The sequence below is a fragment of the Euprymna scolopes genome, chromosome 2 (genome assembly GCF_053919585.1).
Source record: "Euprymna scolopes isolate OS-2025 chromosome 2, ASM5391958v1, whole genome shotgun sequence".
In the NCBI taxonomy this organism is placed as follows: domain Eukaryota; kingdom Metazoa; phylum Mollusca; class Cephalopoda; order Sepiida; family Sepiolidae; genus Euprymna; species Euprymna scolopes.
In genome coordinates this window covers 101,081,410-101,104,928 of record NC_136483.1, presented here as the reverse complement: position 1 = coordinate 101,104,928, position 23,519 = coordinate 101,081,410, and the positions used below count along the sequence as shown (strand labels likewise).

Below are 23,519 nucleotides of genomic sequence, written 5' to 3'. Positions count from 1 at the left end.
AATCACTGGATTCGGCATTAAATAATCTGAAAAGGGTTGAAATGCTGTAAAACAAAACCAACCAAATCAATGAACTTATAAGTACCTCGCTTGTAAAATTCTTTGGGTTTTCAAATGCGAAACATAAATCTAACTCTTGTTCAATCTCCCTTCTAATCTAAATGCTTTTGTAATCCTTGAAATAAGTGATACTTCGAGGGAGTTGGGTCAAGAGAATATGCAGATAAAGCAATATTTCCCAACCAAATTCTCCTACTGCTGTATGAAGGCGAGCATTATCATGATGGAAGATGATTCCCTTTCTGTTGACTAAAAAAGGTCGTTTTCAGATCAACATGGGTGATAATATTGAAAAAAAAATATATTAATAATACTTTAATAATCTAAAAAAAACAAAAAAGTTATAAATTAATCATGATATGTTCAAGTGGGTTTGTATTACTGTACACAGATTCGAAAAAGTGGTCAACAAAACAAATATAACAAATAAATGTTATCAAAGGCAAGATAAGTTACTTTCCTACCTAACTGGATATATTTTTGGTGTTTTTATTCAATGTAACATGTTTATTAAGTTCGAAAAGCATACAGTGTTTACCGATGTATTGGAAAATTCAAAATGGCGTCCGAGTCTCTCTTTAACACGGTAAGTTCAGGAAAAGATGTTATAAATAATAATCTAGACAAAATACTGTTAGAAATTCGCTCAATATATGTTACCGTGACATAACTTGACAGATATTCGGTGTTTTTTAATAGTATTTTGTCTAGTTTATTATTTATAACACCTTTTCCCAAACTTACCATGTTAAAGAGAGTGTCGGGCGCCATTTTGAATTTTCCAATACATCGGTAAACACTGCATGTTTTTCGAGTTGAATAAACATGTTACATTGAATAAAAACACAAAAAATATATCACAGTTCGGTAGAAAAGTAACTTATCTTGCTTTTGATAATAGTTATTAGTTATATATTTGTTTTTTTGATAACTTTTTCGAATCTATGTGTACAGTAATACAAACCCGTTCAAGTAATAACAATATGCATAAAATAAGTTACAATCGTTTAAAATGGCAAAAACTTTTGCACCAAGCATTTTTTTTTTATTACATTTTCACCCTAAACAAGGCACAGTCCATTTTGATGTAGGGGATACTAAGAGGGACATAAGTTGCAGGGATGCTATGTAGGGAATTGAGCAGCAAGATGTCTGTTAACAGCAGTGGGTTGAGCAGCAAGATGTCTGTTAACATCACACTTGAATTTCTGCATGTCAGTACAGTTGGGGAAGCAGAAACCTGGAAGGGAATTCCAAAGTCTAGCAGTTCTGGGGAAGAATATTATATTATTACATTATATATATATATATATATATATATATATATATATATATATATATATATATATATATATATATATATATAGTAAGTTATAAAAAAATATACGGCAACTAAGCTACACAGAATATTCCGTGTTTTATCCATGCTAGGATTCATCAGGCATAAGCATAAGCCTGATGAACCCTAGCGTGGATGAAATGCGGAATATTCTGTGAAGCTTAGTTGCCATATATATATTTTATAACTTACTACCTAGCTCTACCTACGTATTGAGCACTGTTGAAGTAAATACTTAAAGTTTACGCATAAATTTATACTATATACTATACTATAATCATTTATGTGATTAAATGAAGTAGTCATATATATATATATATATATATATATATATATATATATATATATATATATATATATGTTCTTTTTTTCTCTCATTTTTTTTTTCCATCTCTCCCTCTATTTGTGTCTTTTCTTTTCTCGTTTCTTTTTCTCTCTCTGTATCTCTGTCTTTCAAGTGATATGTGGATGGAGTGCAGAAAAGATTGTAAAATTTTATTAACAATTCCATTGGTGGTGTTTTATTCCATTTTTTGTTTGTTTGTAGGGAGGATGGTTACTTTGTATTTATGTGTTCTTTTCATTATTTCTGTACTTCCTGCAATCCTTTGTTGTTTCCTTTTGTGTTTAGTCATAAACGATTGCTATCCTTGTATTCCAACATCAACATTAGCGGTTAAAACTTACATTTAACGCCCAAACTTTGTTAGCATGTGTGGAGAACTAAAACAGTCCCAACATGCGCGCAACCCTTTGTAAATTATACAATTGTATCCTTTCTTTGATATGAAAGGTTAGGTTTTTTTTTTGTTTTTTTTTTAAATGTTTTTACCTTTTATTCTTGTTTTCATTTTTAGAGATGGTCACTTAAAAAATGGAGACCGGGTAATTGCCATTAACTGCTTCAATGTGGCCCATTTGAGTTTGTCAGAAACTATGACCATGATGCAGGAGTGTGAGTCGCGAACAGGTTTCCTCATTGAATATGACGTATCAGTGATGGGTAAGTACGACTACTACTACTATTACTATTATTTCTGCTACTACTACTACTGCTTCTATCTTGGATCTTCTATTTAAGTAGGAATTGACATTTGGTCTGTTAAAATAAATACTACAAAATTAATCATGGCAGGCAAACGAAAATGTTGTTTAAAAATTAAACGCGAAGGATCGTGAAAATGCTATTTGAAACTTAAGCATGACAGGACTAACCAAAAAGCTGTTTCAAACTTAAGCATGAAGGAACGACTAGGTCCTGCTAGTTTATTATAAACAGAAATAAGTGTTAAACGTAACGTTAAATTCCTTTAAAAGAAATGAAGTAAAGGAACTGAGACATGTGCATGCGAGTATTATGTTTTTAGAAAACAAATAATACTTGCATGCACATGGCTGCGTGTCTTTCCGTTTTTTTTTTTCGGTTCACTTCATGTAAGTAAAAAAAAAAAAAAATATTCGAGCTGAGATCGAAACCAAACCTAAAGACAGTAAGTCATGCATGATAACCATTAGGCCAGCTTGACATCATCTTTAAAAAGTGTTTTCAAACCTACTTATTCTTAACATAAGGAATCTGTAATGTGAACAATTCACGCATGTGCATTCTTGGCACAACAAATAAATAGAAAATTGGTTGGCGGGGGGGGGGAGTCATCAAATTTTTAATTTTGATCTTTTAGCAGCCCCCCCCCCCTTTTTTTTTGTTCGGACAAAAACTGATCAAAAGTTTTCCACATGTCTGAGTACCCTCTATACCAAATTTCAAGTCTGTAGATGAAAAATTTGTTGAGTATATAGGTTGAGAAGTGTTCTCACACATACACACACACATTCTCACTTTTATAGATATATAGATAGATTTTCAAACAAGAGGAGATAATTCATTTACTATTTTTTTTCTTTCTATGAATTGCTTCTTACCTTATTGGTACCAATTTTTATTTTTTTATTTTTTTATTTTTTTGGCACAACAAATAAATAGAAAATTGGTTGGCGGGGGGGGGGGGGAGTCATCAAATTTTTAATTTACATTAACTCACCAGTCCCCATTCGATAACCAAAATAAAGCAATATCGAACCACATCAGTATTTAGATGGGAATATCAAGTGCTGTATACAAAACCTGGTCTTAGTGGTCTTGCAAGCTGACAACTGGTTAGCAATCTGCAACTACAACTGTCCATTGCAATCTGCAACTACAACTGTCCATTGTGATCTGTACCAGGCCGGGGATGATAGATCTAATTCAGATTTTTCAAACGGCTTTTTTTTCTTTTTTTGTAACTGCCTGTATTAAAAAACACGGATGTAACTCATTTATCAAAAAATGAGCTATTCCTTTTTGAGATAAGAATTATTTGTTATCACAGTAAATACGATTTTAATTTTATGTTATGGCGACTTATTGTTGTGTAGAAATGTAATCTTTCTACTTTGGTGCTTGTGCAGATTAGTGAACTTTTAAACCAACGCATTGCAGGTGAAAACATTATTATATACTTATGTAGTATGTTGAAATTATGCCCCCCCCCTTTGCCAAACTTTCACAAAAAACACTCGTCTAGCAAAAGCCACTATCAATAATTTCCCACACTCTTTATCTGTGCCTAAACCTAAATACAGATTCCATGAACAAAGCTTCTTTCTTAGAACTGCACGCCTGTGGAACACTCTTTCGATTGCCTGCTTTCCAGCTGACTACAATCTGATTGCCTTCAAGTCTTCAAGTCCAACATAAACAAGTTCTTGAAGAACCGTCCCCCTAAGTAATCCAATTTACAAAATTCCCACTACTTATGTTTACTACCCTATAATCACATTGGCTAATGTATACCCATTAACCCTCATCCTCGAGTGGGCTCCAGGCCTTGAGAAGTGGTGATTCCTGTGTAAAAAAAAAAAAAAAAAAAAAAATAGATTCCACAAGTTATGAAAAATGATCCAGTAGAAGATGTGCTAGATGTATTTTTCCAAAAAGAAAAATCATCCTCAATTATGTTTTGTTTAAAAATGGTGAACCCTTAATTTAAGTCAAGAGTTATCTTCCTTGTTTGTCATATTGCATTGATAGCACAACACTTCCGCATTAAAACATACGATGAAACTTGATAATCTGATAAATTCTATTTGTCCTTGTAATTATCTTTTACTGGACCATTTTTCATAATTTTTGGAATTTATACTAATTTTGACATTGCACGTAAGTATGTGATAATGTTTTCAGCTGAAATGCGTTAGATTAAAACATAACCAATCTACACAAGCACCTCAACATATTTTCTTTAAGATTTTCAAATTTTTGGAACTTTACGGAAAAAGACTTTGTAGGTGGCTACCATTTTGAATGTTTACATGAGGTAAATACAAATTAAATTGAAAAGAAAAGATAACTTGATCAAGCTAAATCATAATTTTGTTTTATGTTGTAGTCAGCAGGAAAGCCACTCCATGATATTGCATTCCACAAGTGGAAAGTTCTTAAAAAGAAGTTCTGCTCATGGAAGCTCCATTTGGTTTAAAGTACCGATCAATTTATTCAAAATGTCTGATTGATCCTTTTTGTAAAATCCTTGTTATAAAAATGGCTTACAATTTTTTTATTTTTTTATTTTCCAGATGCTGTTCAGAATGCCACTGGCCCATTACTCGTAGAAATTGAGAAAATTCCTGGAGTTTCTTTAGGAATTGGTTTAGCTCATTCTGTCCGGAATGGAAAACGATCCATTTGTATTGAGAGTGTCGCACCCATGGGTATTGCAGACAGGTAAGACAATATATTACACTTAAAAGAATTGCATTAAAAATAAAAATAAAAAATAACTTAATTTTATTATTCAAGATATTTAGATTCAAAGATTTATATTAGTTCTGTCAAAGGAGGTCAGACCCTCCTAGACTAAGGCTAATTTTAATTTTGTTCTGGTCTTGTTCAGAGTACCCATTTTTTGAGAGCTGGATTTTTCACACATTAAAAACCGGTCTTGTGTCTAACTTTGCCCATGTGGGGAGATTAGCTAATGGAGACAGAACTTAATAAGTAATAATACTATTTACTTTTTAGAATATGCACTTGGAGGAATGCTATGGAAGGTAAAAGTTTGAGAGTGGATGGTACAAAGATCAAAGTGATGATCAATGTATATTATTTTAATTGGAATTCATTATTGAGATGAGTATTATTTATTAATTTATTTATTGCGGACTATTATTCTCATCTTTATGAGTTGTTGTTTCACGACGTTTCGGCCAACTATTCCTCTGGGCTTCGTCAGGTGGTAACTTGGCAAAAATCTGGTGAGACGACAACAACTATGGATGGCAGTAATTGCTGAGAATGCAGTTAGGAGATTCAGAGTTCTTATCCCATCACTGTTACCACCTGACGAAGGCCAGAGGAATAGTTGGCCGAAACGTTGTGAAACAACAACCAAGAAAGATGAGGATAATAGTCCGCAAATAAATAAATTGATGATCAGTGGTTGTAATATTGAAAATCACTCAGAAATAGGAATGTTCCCCTGCTCAGTTTGTGGAAAGGGAGTCAGGTGCAACTCAAGTTTTTATGGTAATTGTAAGCACTGGGTATATGAGAAGTGCCGTGAAATTACTGGTAGGTCGAGAGATGACAACCAGTTTGTGTGTAAGCCAATGGAGACTGTTAATTAATCAGATGCAGACAAAGTATACCTAAATGGTGAAGCTATTGAGGTTGTGTTACCTTGGTGATACTCTTGGAGCACAGAGTGGTGCAGGTGTTAGTCTGATTGCAAGAGTTCGGAGTGGATGGAATAAGTTCAGGAAACTTCTGCCATTACTAACCAGCAAGATGTTAGCATTATTGACCAAGGGAAGAGCCTACCGAGGAATTCTGACAGGGCTGCCCGCATATTTTTTTTGTAGGTCAGAGTGCTCTACCTCTTGAACTCTGATTTTTCAGTTCCCACCTTCTGGTCTTGTGTGGCATCTTTCCACCGTGAGAGGGGGTTAAGTACTAACATAGACGACCTGTGACCCATGACTGCGTATGTGTACTTCATGAACCATCAAGACACAGGCGAGTCTACTACAAAAAAAATCTGTGGATCTTGATTGTCTGTTAACAATATAATCAACAACATAACAATCTTGCTTGTCACTAGGCACACTTCAAGAAAGAAGTACATTAGAACCCCGGGATATGGTGGCCTTTGGATACGTCTTTTTCAGGTTACGATATGGAATACAATGTTTTTCCGGCCCCTGGTTACGGTATTTTCCCCACCTTACAGTGTTATTTATAATGTTATTTGATTATATACGTGTATTATATACTGTACTGTAGTTTGTTACTGATTTTTTAATAACGTATCCCGGGGTTCTACTGTATATATTTACTTGGCAAAGCCTGTGCAGATTTTGTTCGTACAAAGACGGAGATACGTTCTCAACAATCAGCCTAATAGAGGCTGGGTCATTTTTGAGTAGGTGATGACCATGATCTTGCATCTGTCACTGCTGAGGTATGGTTCTGTGCAGTCTACCCTCCCAACTTTACCTTCTCTCTTGGAGAAGGAGTTAGTTTATTGATAATCGCCTGAGGTGACCCTACCAAAAAATGCTGAAGGGGAGGAGGGGTGTGGGCTATTCAGGTATTTTCTGATGGCCAGAGTCGACAGACTTCTTGTGCACTGACTTTTTAATCTCCATCTTTTGACCTTGTGTCACATCTTCCCGCAGTGAGAATGGATGAATGGATGATATCATAATAACGAATAGTAGTTGTCAAAAATTGTGGACTTGCATATTCGTTTAAAATAGCATCAGCATCCATGATGCGCATGTTTGTTGGTTGGTTGCAGCATTGTGAAATTATATATTTAACTAGCAAGGAGACTCGACGTTGCCTGGGATTGAACAACAAGTATTTCACACTCCTATATTTTTCGAAATCCGTGAAATCACCCGAGAGGAAGCTTCACATGCTTCCATGCAGTGACTTAGTTCAAAATATATGTTATTCTACATTGCACTCTATAGAACCTACTGTTTCTTTTATAAAATTATTTTATATAAACTTATTCCCAGTTAACGGAAAAAAAGAAAACATTAAGAAATTTATGTGCAGGGCTTGAACCTACAGACCACGTCATGCAAAAAAAATGCTATAAACTTACCCAAAGTACAATTTTCATGGCCCGTTGTTCTATCATTGTTGCTAAGTGACGACATAGAAAAAATGGCTTTACCGATGATAGATGAATTAAAATAACAGTTTTGATTATCGATTATCGGTAATTATCGGAGAGTATTCTGAGACAAAACTTAACTAAGATTACTCCCAGACTTATACACTAAAGTTCTGTAAATTTTAAAGAAAATCTGTTCAGCCATTTCGGAGTCTATAAGGAACAAACACACACACAACACATACACACACGCACACACACACACACACTTAGTAGCATTTATTTATACAATTGTAGAGATATTTATCTCTACTATTATATAAAAGGACTATTGTGTGTGTGAGTTTGTTCCCTATGGACTCTGAAATGGCTGAGCCGATGTTTTGAAATTTCACACAAATATACTTTGTGTCTGGCAGTGCTCTTAGATAGGTTTTGCATCAGAATGTTTTTGATAAGTATTGATAATCGATAATGGGGAAAAATCCGATTAAAGAAGAAACAGGTGATTTTGACAAAAAGTTAACACTTTATATAGGCTAATATCACAACTGCATTTGAGGAGTTTTATTGCTGCACAAGTAGAAAAGTCTGGCACATAAAATCAACTGTAGGTTCTTTGATCTGATAGAGGTGCATTCGAAATAAATGTTTCCGTTTAGAGTACAATATACTCGACTTTTGCATTTTATATTTTAATTCAAGCCATTATTACCGCACAAGTAGAAAGGTTTGCTATATAAAATTAGAAGTAAGTTTTTTGATAAGACAGGGGTGTGTTCGAAAATGTTTTTGTTTAGAGCATAATTGAACAATGATAATTGATTTCTGCACTTTTAACTTTAATTCAAGCCATTATATATAAAAAATAATTAAATAAAATCAACAGTAGGTTCTCTATAGTGCAATGTAGACTACAATGTATTGTGGACTAAGTCACTGCAGAGAGGCATGTGAACTTTCCTTTGTGGCAATGTGATGGGTCCCCAACTAGAACAGGCAATTAATCAATTTAATTGAAAAATGGGCAATTTCACCAATTTCGATGACAATAAAATATAGGAGTGTGAAACATTTCAAAAGCGCTTTCATTTGCCCCCCCCCCCCTCTTTAGCCCCAAAAGTCCCCAGTGGACGTCAAATCCTGGTGAAAATGAACAAACGGTGCAGGTCTAGGCCTTAACACATGTAAATTTGAGTTCTGCAACATGCAAAAAAGAAATGACTAAGTCCATGAGTTGTCTCCCCCTCTCCCATTTAGCCCCAAACGTCTCCAAAGACCTTAACATATTTAAATTTGAGTTCAGCACCATGCAAAACTGCTAAATAGACATACACAGAAAATTTTGGACAAATATGGTAAAATAGTCCCAAAAATGGAGTATTTTTATTAGCCCTAAAAGAGCTCCTGAAGCACACCCAAGAGTTATCACAAAGTGTAGACAAATAAAATTATATAGAAATCAGTTAGTTACAACTTTTCAAAAAGTTTTATAAAAATCCAAGGCATCAGTTTTTCTTTTAATAAGCACAAAAGTGTCAATTTTAGCCATTTTAACCCGAAAGGCACCCCTAGGGGGGCAACCAGGGTTTTCCCAGAAAATCCGTTCTGTTACTTTTTTACTCATATCATGTTTAATGTTTGTGCAAAATTTCAAAAAATTCCAAGGCGTAGTTATTGAGAAAAGTGCAGACAGACGAACGGACGAACAAGGGTGAATTTATAGGTCTACCCTCCTTTTGTCCAGGATGGGAGGGGGGGGGGCAAAAATTAATATTATCAGACCAAGTAATTTTTTAAACCAATTGTAAAAAAGTGCATTATTTTTTTTTCGACAATCACATAGTGCAACAATAGTAAATGAAAATTGGTTCACCAGAAGCGAAATTTTACTTGCCAATTTAAATGCTATTTAGGCCCAACATTTAAAATTAACTTTGTTAAACTAACACCCCGCCCAGCATTGCTCACTAAAAAGATATTTTCATTCATGAAGATTTTGTATTTATTATTATTAAACTAATTTTCTATTGCCTATTATATTAATATACAGTAGTGATTTCAAATGTTTAAAAAAACATATAATTTTGGGTACCAATCAAAATTAGAACATGTTCTTGAACATTATTCGTCAAAATCTGAGCTAAGTACATATGCATATTCAAACCTTAAAAACTTAGGTTGTTAAGCATATAAATGTATATCTGCACATGCATAGTAATAATACATTTAGTCAGTTTATATCAGCCAAGTTCCATTTTTTTTTTTTTTTTTTTTAATAATTTTGATTCCTCAGCAGCTATTTTTAACTGACTAAAAACCAAATCAAATTTGCTCTACAGGTCCAAATCCTCTACGTATCAACTTTCCAGTCTGTAGAAAAAATTGACAGAAGAGTTTGATAGATACCGGACAGACAAACAACGTCACTTTTATATAGATATATAGATTAGAATATATATATATTTTTTTTACTTTTGAATCTTTCCTTATTTCGAAAGTGTGTGGTACCGAATATCTTCTGTAAAATGGCTTTGGATAGTAAATCCGTATTGCAATGTAGGAATGTGAGTCAGAGCTTACTCCCGAGTCTCTGCTTACCCCCTGACTCTGTTAACCAGGGTGTGTTGGAATAAAACAATCAGTGTGGCATTAAAATCACCCGCTTGACATTATCCTGCGTTTACTCATTAGTTATGCGAGTGGGCATTTTTAAAGATTTTTCGGGGGGGGGGGGGGTAGAGGGGGGGATGGTGCAACTCAACAAACATTTAGTTACAAAAGTTCGGACATTTTAGATGCATCATTGCATCGTCTTGTTTTTAATGCACAGAGTGAATGGACGGATCAAATTTTAGATTCGCAGAAACATATCTAAAAAAAAAATAAGAGTCGTTTGTTTGACCGTCACCTTTCAAAAACTTTTTTTTTTTTTAACTTATATTCACCCAAAATATGTATATTGCCACTAGCCATGACATTTTTTTTTTTTTTTTACTCGGGCCGCATAGCCAACAAAGTATATGCTAATTATGCTATTTCTGAAATATCCTTTTCTCTATGGATTGTGGTATGTTGTTTGTCCTGTGCAGTTCTTGAGTGTCTACCTTCCCAGGCTTTACCTTCTCACTTTGAGAAGGGGGTTAGGCTATTACTAATCGCCTGAGAATGGCCGGGGAATGCTAGGCATTTTTTTCTTTTCGAGATCCACCTTCCCACACTTTACTTTCTCCCTTTGAGAAGAGATCAGTTTATTGTTAATCGCCTGGTACGCCCATGCCAGCGAATGCTAACGGTGCTGCCCAGGCATTTTTTGAAAGCCAGAGTGCTCCTCCTTTGGGGTCGCTGGCTCTTCAGTGCCACTTTCCAACCCTTATGTCACATCTTCCAGCTGTGAGAGAGAGATAAATAGCATCAATATGGCATAAAAGGATACTGTGAATAAGGGACAGATTTATAACGGCATCCTTACTGGAGAGTTGTGCAACAAGACAGTTGTTCACATTACATTAAAACGGGACAAGGGCAAGTAGTTTGAGGAAGGAAGCCATTAGCTTTCTGTCAACTAGGGGACTTCTACCGTGAAGGGGTGGAAATTTGTTGATTGTTTGGTTAATTGGGCATTTATGTTGAGAGGGCACAAGTGCAGCAAGTTCTTTTCTTTTAATTTTTTTACTTGGGAGTCACCACTTATCAAGGCCTGAAGGCCACTCAAGGTTAAGAGTTAATAAAGGTAAGGTGTTAGTGTAGTAATCCTTAATGGTGTAAATTGAGTAGAATTTGATTATTTAAGGACAGGGCTCAACAAGAACTTGTTTACATTGGACTTGATTCTTTTAAAGCAAGTATGGGGATGTAACATTATGGCAATTAGATATGGGCTGGAGCTTGGTAGACAGTGTGGGACCTTTTTGGACCCTGTCCGAAAGAGAGGGACTGAGTGGTTTACTTATGTTTGAAGTAGCAGTTTTCTCTATAAATGTACAGACTGAATGAGGTCTTATATAACATATAAAGTTTTTTTGTGAGATTCAAAATATTGGGCCTAAATAGCATTTAAGCTGGCGTATCAAACTTTGATTCTGACTAGCCAATTTTCATTTTTTTTTGTGTGTGTGTGTGTGTGTGTGTGTATCATGTTATTTGCACTATAATAGCATACTTCGTTACAGTTTATGTAAAAAAAACAACATTTTTATTGAAGCGTATATAAAGAGTTGTCTCCCTTATAACTAAAATGTTATTTCTTATTCTATATAAGTTTAAAACATATGCAAAAAATAAAAATTAAAATGATTTACCTGGAATACTATGTAGGTACATCTAGTATATATGCATACATACATACATATATATATATACTATGTAGGTATAGCTAGTATATATATATATATATATATATATATATATATATATATATATATATATATATATATATATATATAATTCAGTAGTAGATTATAAAAGATTTAAAGTTTTTGTCTCTTGCCTGCCGTAGAGCGGGTACTTCAGCTAATCATGATAGCTGCTTAGACGACCATAATAATTACCAGGAAAATCTGTATAGCAATAACAACAGCTACGATTACTAGTGAAATGAGATTTTGGAAATAAAGGCCAGACTTAATAGTATCTCAGCTTGGTGAAATTCCATCACGTTAAAGAGAGAAAAGGAAAGATTTAAAAGGGAGAGGGGGTAGAAAGACAGAAAGAGAGGAAAGAAAATGAAGGAGACAAAGAGATGTGGGAATAGAAAGAGAAAATAGATTGAGAGAGAGAGAGAGAGAGAGAGAGAGAGAGAGAGAGAGAGAGAGAGAGAGAGAGTGTTTGTCCATGATTATCACAGTGTCAATTCCGTCTTTGGACTCGATTCCAAACAATTCTTGGAACATTTTCTTTTCTTTTTTCTAAGATGAAAGTGATATACGATGTCCTCACGTTCAGGTAACAGATATTTTGTCATCATCCATTGATTCTAGGGTCACAGATCATTTAGATTCCTTTTTTTTCTCTCCATTTTTTTTTTTTTTTAGTCCAAAGTTGACAGTATATAATTTTCGTTTTATTTAAATTCTTTTCCCTATTTTAAAATCTAATTTACCGACATTGATGAAAATCAAACATTTTTTTTTATCTCAGTTATTGGAGACATTAACAACGTATAAACACATATTTCTCCAGCTCTCCTGAATACTAACCCAGTCTAATATGTAAATCAGTAGTGACAATAACGTATATGTAATACCCTTAGCGCTCTACCTTAGCCTTTTTTTTTTTTTTACTCGTTTATTTTTACACTGTTTTTCACTTTGTTCATTTTGTATTCTTCTAATTTGTTTTGAATTTCGTTTTTCTACTATCTAAAATATTTCTAAACATTTCTTGTGATATTTTTCTTGTTATAATAAAAGTTATTTGTGGCATTTAGGTAACAAATTTTTGGTGACAGGATTTTTGGGTGTAAAATTTAGAACGTTTTTTTTTTTTTTTTTAGATAGGTAGGAGTGTGTGATTTTGTTTTTGTTTGTTTGTAATTTGTGAGTTTTAATTTATTTTTTCGTATTTTAAAAAACATCAATGTGTTTAATACAAACATTTACTGTAGAATAAATTTTTCTTACATAATGCCATCATTTTACATACACACGTATGTGTATTAATATGTTTATATACACACGTGTGTGTGTATATATACACACACATGTATTAATATGGCTTCGTGGCTTAGTGGGGGATGCCCTTTTCTCTACCCTGCAACCTCTCTCCCACAGAAGAGACGTTGCGAGCCTATCCTTGTTTTATCGTTATTTTCATGGCAGGTGCTCGTCTGAACTCCAATCTCTGGTCCCCCCTCGCCAATCTTTCACAAAAAACACCCATCTAGCTGAATCCACTGTGAAAAATTTCCCCCACTCTATATCTGTGCCTAAATCAAAACGTGGATTCCATGAACAAAGCTTCTTTCTTAGAACTGCACGCCTGTGGAACTCTGTTCCGTCTGCCTGCTTCTCTCCGGACTACAACTTGGATGTCTTCAAGTCCAATGTTAACAAATTCCTAATGAACCGCCCCCTTAAGTAAACACTTCATCAAATCTCCACACTAACGTAATGTACTTGCAATAACCCTTATCTCTGAGTGGCTTCCGGGCCTTGATAAGTGGTGATCACTGTGTAAATATATATATATATATATATATATATATATATATATAAGTATTCATATATATGTATTTACACATATATACACGCATATACATGTATATATATATATATATATACACACACATTCATATACATATATATTTACATATAATTCAAACAATTTCACTGAAAAGGACAATCAGAATTTTAAAAAGATCTCGCGGTTGGAATATAAGAGGCAGCAGGCGAATGTTTCGTATCTGATAAGATGCCCTATCCCCAACTTGAACAAACTGATAAGAAAATTTAATTACGAATATATATATATATATATATATATATATATATATATATATATATATATATATATAGCATGGTTTTGATGGGTAGAAACAAATCCAATGAAGTGCTTGATAATTCAGTATTTATCTATTTATTTATAATTTTACAAAAATTCAGAAACGTAAGGTTCCAATTTGGGAGAGAAGACGCTGACAAAGACTACTTTTTGTTTTTTTTTTATTATAAACAACTTGCTGGCTTTCAAATAGATATGTTTTGATCAAAATAGAGCTAATGAAAACCGGTGAACAGTTCAAGAAAACCCAGTATTTGCCTGGATCCGCTCCTCTAGCTTTAAACGTAAGGTACTATGTTGATCTAAACTTCTGTAACACATACACATATATATACACACACCCACATAGCAAAAAAGTTATTATGCTTCACCAGCATTCACATTCACTATTTATTGCTCTGATCCCCATCTGGCATCAATTTAAATGAATGGTTCTCGTCTTGGGGAGGCCTCATGTTTTGACAAGCTTCTGGGCTTGACCTTTACTCCTGATCTTAAATGGAACACATACATTAAATCCGTTGCCAAGGCCGCTGGAAAAATGGTGGGATCCTTCTATCAATCCAGTAGATATCTCACTGCTGATGCAATTCTCTATCTATATAAGAGCCAGGCACGCCCAAGGATGGAGTACTCTTGGCACATTTGTGATGAGCTGCTAGAAAGGACTTATCCTGTCTTGATAGAGTTCAAAATAGACTTCGTAGCCTCGTAGGTGATGTCCTTTTCTCTTCCCTGCAATCTCTTTCTCACAGAAGAGATGTTGCGAGTTTGTCTCTGCTTTATCGTTATTTTCATGGCAAGTGCTCCGCTGAGCTCAAATCTATGGTTCCTCCTCGCCAAACTTTCACAAGAAATACCTGTCTAGCAGAAAACACTATTACTAATTTCCTCCACTCTTTATCTGTGCCTAAACCTAAACGTAGATTCCATGAGCAAAGCTTCTTTCTTGCAACTGCACGCCTATGGAATTGTCTTCCATTTTCCTGCTTTCCAACTGACTACAATTTGGTTGTCTTCAAGTCTAACGTAAACAAGTTTTTGATGCGCTGTTCCATATAAGTTAACAAATTTACTGAATTTCCATTACTAACGATTACTATATTGTCCAATTTCTACTGTACATTCTTTAACCCTTATCCTTGGGTAGCCTCTTAGTCTTGATAAATGGTGATGCCTATGTAAAAAAATTTTTAAAAAAAGATATAGAAATGTTATTAAAATAAATTTTAAAAAATATACCGTTAACTTTTTATTATAGAGTGGAGAATTTTTCCGAATTGATTTCAGGTGGCAGAGTGAGTGTGAGGTGGTTGTCAGATTTGCTATTTGCTTTCTACGCTTCCCCTCACCTTTTGAAATGGTTTTGCCTTTGGGCCAGAAAATAACATGCGTTTTATTCACTACCTTTTGCGTAACTGGTGGAGGTAGTTATATTTATTTATATACACGCAGGCATGAAAGAAATAGATGGACACTCTTAACATCATTAATGCTGAAGACTGCTGTCAGAGGCTGATGGACCTCGGCAAGATAAAATTGATTATTTTCCTTTGCTAATGAATTGAACAATCACACAGTCAACAGTGGAAAGTTGAATCCCGGTATTTGCAACAATTTAACGCTGAATAAGCCACCATAATATCCCAATGTCCTATAAATAGGACACCAAATAATTTATTTTTAAAATCTATAGAATAATATAGAATAGTAGTGTTGGGACGATTATCGGAATCGGAAAATTGGGCGTTTTGAGGGTATTGGAATCGGAAAATTTTGTGCCTATTTTCTGATTCCTTTGATTATATTTTTATTTGCTTTCACTGCTAGTAGTAATAATAAAATAATAAATATTTATTGATTTTTAAACTATTAGTAATACTATGATTATATTTTTATTTGCTTTCACTGCTAGTAGTAATAATAAAATAATAAATATTTATTGATTTTTAAACTATTAGTAATACTAAAATCTATAGATCATCCCCAAAAGTGTGCGTTTTATGTTCGAGAAATTGTATGCATATTTAACGTTTTTTTCGTTTTTTTTTATGGAAATTGGCAAAAAATAACCATTTTACAGTTAAATATTTAGAGATTTATAAAGAATCGGAATTGGTAATTGTATTTGAATCAGGAATTTAGTATGTGTGACGGTATGTCCCGGTTGAGAAATCACCAAAAGGGAATCTATGCCCGAAATCAAAAGAAAAAAGAAATGTAACGTGTCAGCTGTAGAATTATCATGACCAAGATTTGGAACAGTAATTCCATTGTGGAATATTCTTAATGAAATACCAGACAATGAAATAACAGAATAACACGGACATTATTTATATATATATATATATATATATAATATCCGTGCTATGGACGAGAGGTAATTGTCCATCCTTTCACGAAACAGCTGTAAGAGCTTAACGCCAAAAAAAGTGAATTTCTATTCATGTAGGTTGTGATTTTATTCAATTTACGTATATATATATATATATATATATATATATATATTGTACACATGTTATTTATTGTGCGTTAAAATTCAACAAACAAAACAAAATATTAAAAAGAAAACACACAGACAGTGTCCAACTGGTCAAAGGGGGTTGGGGCACAAAGAAAACTGTTCAAATAAACATTGCCTCTTTTTTTTTTTCTTTTTTTTTTGTATGTTATATAATTTTTTATTTTCTATATGAAACAATGGTTAAGTCAGTAACAACGGTAATATGAGGCAAGCAGAAAATATTCCAAATAAAGAAAAGAAACAATTCAGTTCAGTAAGTCGATATTTATGAAGTAAAAAAGGGTGAGAGGATATTGCAAGATACTTAGCTGTGAGGCTTTGGGGAGTGTGGAGCCACCCTTTAATTACCATTGCTCCCAGGTCCACTCTGACCCGGAGTGGTAGTACCTGTTAGGGTCCCAACTATGGGTTGAATAGAAACCGACGTGAAAACAACAAATATATTCTATTAAAAAGATTTTTCTTCAAAATCTTTGGATTCGGCATTAAATAACCCGAAAAGGGTTGATATGCCGTAAAACAAAAACTAACCAAACCAACCAAACCCAATCGAGGGATGCATCTCATTCCAACATATCTGAGCCAAGGCGTATTCGTACTTTTTGATATATTTCCTTTTTGGCTCGAGGGATAAGATTCAAATCAAGCAGGTTACCGATTCACTGTGCAAATCACATTTGCTGGTGGTAATCGCATCTTTTTGTTGACATTCGTTTAGTGATGTGATCCACTCCATTTCTTTCACCTGACTGAGTTTTTGTATGTGTCTTTTCATGTTTCCTGCTAAAAGTTTTTTTCTTTTTCTTTTTCCTTCATTTTGAAGTGGGGAGATGAGATGTCTGCCTGGCTTCTGGTCATATCTTGTTGAATGCTTCAAAGGGCATAGGGAATGGGGGTGTCTAACTCGCTTCCTTTTTATAGGTTCATGCATCGATATTTTGTTGCCGAATGTCTCAATAGCAATGGAGTGGGGGGGGGTCTGACATAGATATTTAAAATGAAATTTAAGGAGAGAGAGGGGCACTTCTGCATTATGCTCTGTTTTCTTGTAACATATGGAATCAGTAATTGTATTGGAATCAGTGAAAATATTGGAATCGTCCTATCATTATATAATAGTATTTTTAATTACTGCATAATTACTTGAAAGAAAGGATAGAGTTTATCTCTATTCATCAACTTGTCTCTAACAGTTGTTGAAACCCTCTTAAAAATCTTGTGAAATTTGCTAAATATTCTAGTTGTCCGATGATGTGAAAAATTATATAAATGTTATCAAAATGCATACAGACTGGCTTGCGATAAAATATGCTCCATCTATTAGAGGCAAGAAATAGTATGTGACATTTTTACTGCAGTAAATGTGTGGACTTTATATGAGTTAATTCATGACGGAAACGATGAAATAAAAACTTTACTTCATTTCAAAACATATATATGCACTTTATACCTTGTAGAAGAAAACCCACAGTGAAAACAAACTTGGCAAATGGCTGGTAAATGATATCAGCTTTGACCTGAAAGGTCATGTAATTGCTAAGCAGAACAAGCAATGATGATTTCAAAAAGAGTCGTGCAATAGTAAGCCACTGACTTATTACCAAAAGTGAAATGTGATTTTTTGTGTGAACTGATTTGCTTTTTACCATGATGTGTAAATTTTATCTTGACTGCATAGTCTATTTCTAAAATATCATATATTTTGGCGTATAAGATGATCCTTAAAGTTAAAAAAATCATCTTTAAAAAGATACTGGGTGTTGCAATCTCAAGCCTAGGCTAAACGAACATGGTTTTGTGATTTAGCAGTCATTTGTTGGGCTACTGCTACGATTTTGTTGAAATTTTCTAATGGAAACAAGCTATTTCAGTCACTGGCCTGAACAACATGATAGAGCTGTTTTGTGGCAAAGGCGACATGGTGGCTTGGCTAATGAAAGTAGATCTGGTGGCAAAACTCCAAAAAGTACATGACTTTGCCATGGTGAAACGATTATTATTGGAGGGAGATGCGTTGGCCCTGTACTTGAAACAGCTATTGAAATAGCAGCAGCCCTCAACGTGGTGTTTCTAGAGTGAGAGCTGATAACCGACAATGGGTCTGCATTTAGATCAATAGTAGTTGCAGATGTACTAAGGAAATGCAATGTCCGTCAATTCTTCAGAGCTGCCTATAGACCCAGTGGCAATAGGATTGTGGAAAGAAACCACCGAACAATAAAGGAAATGGCAGAGAGAGGGAGAATCCCACCGGAGCAAGCTGTCTACTGGTACAATATTTTGCATAAATCGGGACAAGTGCCAGAAACAGTTCCACACCTGTTGATATTCACATACTCCTGGAGGCATCCCAGAGTTGAGTTGGCAAGCAGGAGGTTGAGACAACAGGAACTATCAAACTTGGGACGAAGTATGGGTAAAGCTCCCAGGTGCACGATGTACTACGCAGTGGAGCAGAGGATGCGTGACTGGAAGTATTGCGAGCAACAATATTGAAGTGGATGCGGTACCAGGACATATTCTCAACATCAGGCTAATTGAAATTGAGACAGTGGAAAGTGATGTGCAGCAGAAGGATGGTGAGATGCGTCAGAGGTCGAGTAGGGAAAGGTGATTGCCGCAGTGGATGAAGGAGTACGAAATGTGATAGAGAGATCGGAGGAGTATGTTGTCTAAAGTAAGAGAGAGGAAGCTGTGGAGAAAACAGAGAAGGCTTACCACTTGAGCGTTCCTGTATGTGTGCGTCGTGCGGGGTTGGGCTGAGAAAGGAAAAGAATCATAGATGCCGCCCGTGGTTTTTATAACACATGGTCTTGCAAAGTCATATTGCATACATGCAGGTGAGGGGTACTTGGGCTGTATAAAAGCAGCTCGAGTTAGGAAGGTGGGAGTGGGAGGATAGTACTACGAGAATCCATAACAATTATTGTTGCTCGTCACCTTGTTGGTTTGCGTTGGATTTGGACACACATGTTTGTTGAACTGCTGCTACGATTTTTTGTTGAACTTTTCTAACGGAAACAATATATCAGAAAGAACAGTTGGAAATAAGTCATACACCATAAATCATGCAAGTTAATAATCTTCAAATGGATTTTAGTATATATACACGTGCATATCCGTTTTATGAAAGCATGTGGATCAGTATGTACGTTTCTGTGTGCGTGTTTATGTATATACGATTAGCCGACAGGGCAGAGAATCAACGCATGACACACGACCAGCAGAAGCGCAAGAGGAGGAAGGAGAGAGCTGCCGGTTCACAGCCTGCTGATACCGCTTTCACGTGTCCAGAGTATGGAAGAGTCTGCCGAGCACGGATTGGCCTCATCAGCCATCTCAGGACCCACAAACCCCTGACGCCGAATTGATTGATACCTTGGTCATTGTCGATTTCGACGGACGAGCAAGAAGAAGAAGAAGAAGATACGATTAATATACTTCTATATGTCAGTACGTAAGTGTAGTATTAATGACGGTCAAAGCCTGAAGATGGAGTGACTTTGCTGAGTGAAGTTCCCATGAGTATCTTAGAACGATCAAAATTTGCTCATATTTAGTAAATCTTGTGTCAATTGATGATAGCATCTCATCAAAGTGTTGGATAAACTAAATTTAATAAAAACTCTAATGTCATTTTTTATGAGAATTACTTGATGTAATGAATATGAGGTCATCCGGGTTTTTCCTCCTTGCAAGTTGGTGATTGGCTGGTTAAGCCATAAGTACCGACTGGGGGAGCCACATGGGGGAAGACGTCAAAAAGTATACAAGCCTCAAGCTATGAACACCAGCTACGACTATGGCACTCGTTCAATAAACAAGCTCTGAAGAAACAATATACCGGAAAGAACAGTTGGAAATAAGTCATACACCATCCACTATGAACACGCAATTCCTACAGCTACATAGATAGAAAACAGAGTTGTTAAACCTGACATAATGATATGGGACAAGAAGGAGAAAGAAGCAACCTTAGTAGAAGTTAGTGAGTTTCCCGAATGATGCTAGATTACATAAAGCTGAGAGAGAAAAAAATAACGAAATACCAAGGTCTTTTTTTACATCATTCTAGTAATTATATGAGCAACTGGATTCGTGAAAAAGAATTAAAAAAAAAAATTACCTGGCAAATATACCCAGTGAACCAAGTGCAAGAGAGATACAGGCAATTACACTTAAAGAGACGGTTAGAATTTTTAAAAAGATCTCTAGGTTTGAAATGTGTGAAGGGAATGTCTGGCATCCGGTCAGATGCCCCATCTTCAACTAAAACAAAATAAGAAAATAAAAAAAATAAAACATACAAAGAAGAGAAAGTGAATGCACTATGGGTTTCCATAATTAGAAAAGTCTGGTTTTCCTAAATATGTACTTATAGGTCAGTGAGTATATGTTTCTACGTACTAATGAACAAATATAATTTCTGGCTTGATTGGGGCATGAAGGGGGGGGGGTAGTATGGTACTAATTCTCCAAAATTGTTTTTTTTTTTTTTTAAATGTCATGATAGTCATTTTTTATTCTGTTTTTGGCAATAAATGAGCAAGAAATAGAGTGTTTGTAACTTTAGGACTAAAAAAAAAATGCAACATTCTAATGGAAATAATTCTAGAATTTTCTGACCCCCCCCCCCCACACTCAGACCGATTAGATAGGCGTTAACTCAGTCATAACAGACATTGTGAGAATTTGGGATATTTTAGCTCATTTCACCCAACTCATATATATATATATATATATATATATATATATATATATATATATATATATATATATACACACACACACACACACACCGGTTGTATCAATTGGTTTCCTAAATGTAAATCCGATGGAACTCACATGATTATTAAAGAGTGCTCAATGCAGGACAGAGCTGGTATATAGTCTGTTTATTGTACAAACATTATTGGTTACATATGTGCATACATGTTTCAGTGGAGTCCCAATTCAGTGACAGCCTTATATGTCAGTGTGTGTGCGTTTTTACATACTAATGAATAAATATGATTCCTGGCTTGATTGGGGCATGGAGTGAGGCTTAATTGGGACTCCACTGAAACATGTATGCACATATGTAACCAATAATGTTTGTATAATAAACAAACTATATATATATATATATATATATATATATATATATATATACACACACACGTTGAACTATAAAGAAATATACTTTTAATATATATTTTCAATAATTATTTTTCCAAATTGTCACAATTAAACTGAATAAAAATTAATTTACACTTTCAGAACATATTTATTAGAAGTAAACATACCACACCAAAGATACATCTACATCACACTCATGTTATTTTTTTTATTAATTAGTATAAATCATCTTACACGTGTTTCATTGAATGATGGAAATTCACCAAACAACTCTTCAGAGACAGATTTATATACCTTAGAAGAAAGACACAGTTGGAGATTTTATTTTTCCTTGGTTTAAAAGGGATAAAAATTGATGGGAAAAAATAGAAATCCTTAAAAATCATAAGAGTAAACTTTTTACTTTGATCTTTTTTATCCTTCCACCAATTTTTGTATTTATTAAACAAACAAACAAAAAATATTCAAATGCATCTTTTTTCCGAGGAACATAAATCTGTCTCTAGTGAGTTGTTTGGTAAATTTCCACCATTAACGAAACATGTGTAAGATAAATTATACTAATTAATAAAATAAAATGAATGTGATGTGAATGTATCTTTGGTTTGGTATGTTTACTTTCGATATATGTCACTTACTTTATATTGGGCTGTCTGTGCCACATGATTATAATGCTGGGAGATCAGGATAAGCTCAGAACAGTTCAACAAATTGATGCAATTGTGTCAGTTGAAATACCTGGACCTGAAGATCCAGACCTTCGTGATTTAGTTAAGTCTTTAATGGTACATGGCCCAAACTCATTGTAATTGTTTAGTTATGTGATAAGAAGTTTCTTACTGATGTGTGTTTTAAAAATTTTCAGCCACCATGGAATTTTTTTTGTGTGTTTTAAAAATTTTCAACTACCGTGGAATTTTTTTGTGTTTAAAAATGTTCAACTACCATGGAATTTTTTTTTTTGTGTATTTTAAAAATTTTCAACTACCGTGGAATTTTTTTTTTGCGTGTTTTAAAAATTTTCAACCACTGTGGAATTTTTTTTGAGTGTTTTAAAAATTTTCAACCACTGTGGAATTTTTTTTGAGTGTTTTAAAAATTTTCAACCACTGTGGAATTTTTTTTGCGTGTTTTAAAAATTTTCAACCACTGTGGAATTTTTTTTGAGTGTTTTAAAAATTTTCAACCACTGTGGAATTTTTTTGTGTGTTTTAAAATTTTCAACTACCATGGAATTTTTTTGTATGTTTTAAAAATTTTCAACCACCATGGAATTTTTTTGTGTGTTTTTAAAATTTTCAACCACCGTGGAATTTCCTTGTGCTCTGCTAGTACTAATTAAAAAATATTATTAAAATAAAATGGGTGTGATGTAAATGCATCTTTCGTTTGGTAGGTTTACTTACTTTATATTGAGCTGTCATGAGAATCTACATGGCTGCTACTAGAAAAGGTGCAACAGAAGAACATATTCGTCTGACGTTAGGATAACCCAAGGGTGATAATTCCGATAATTCTAAGCCAAAAATTTAGTTTTTGAAATCTTTGTTGCTAATAAATTTCTAGTGCTTTTAACTGTTTATTTCTATTGACAGGAGCGGCGCTATCCACGTTGGAGACCATCTTCTTGCCATCGACGGTGCCAGTGTTGACCACATGTCTCTGGCCGAAGCGAGTCAGTTGTTGAAGTCTGGAACTGGGGACCAGATCCGTCTTGAGATTATTCCAATTAGTCACATACAACAGAAAGCATCACGTGAACTCTTGGCTCGAAAGGGTAAGGATTGCTATACAAGAGGATACTCAATTC

General features: G+C 34.4%; 1 protein-coding gene across 6 annotated transcripts in view; it reads left to right on the top strand.

Annotated features, from left to right (window-relative positions):
• LOC145293376 (glutamate receptor-interacting protein 2-like) overlaps positions 1 to 23,519 on the top strand; it is a 535,093-nt gene that overhangs the window by 418,177 nt on the left and 93,397 nt on the right. For all 6 annotated transcript variants that reach the window (XM_080140017.1, XM_080140018.1, XM_080140016.1 and 3 more), the window contains exons 7-9: positions 2,257 to 2,402; positions 5,018 to 5,165; positions 23,305 to 23,486. In XM_080140017.1, coding sequence (XP_079996143.1) covers positions 2,257 to 2,402; positions 5,018 to 5,165; positions 23,305 to 23,486 — 476 coding nt within the window. The remainder of the gene's footprint in view (positions 1 to 2,256; positions 2,403 to 5,017; positions 5,166 to 23,304; positions 23,487 to 23,519) is intronic.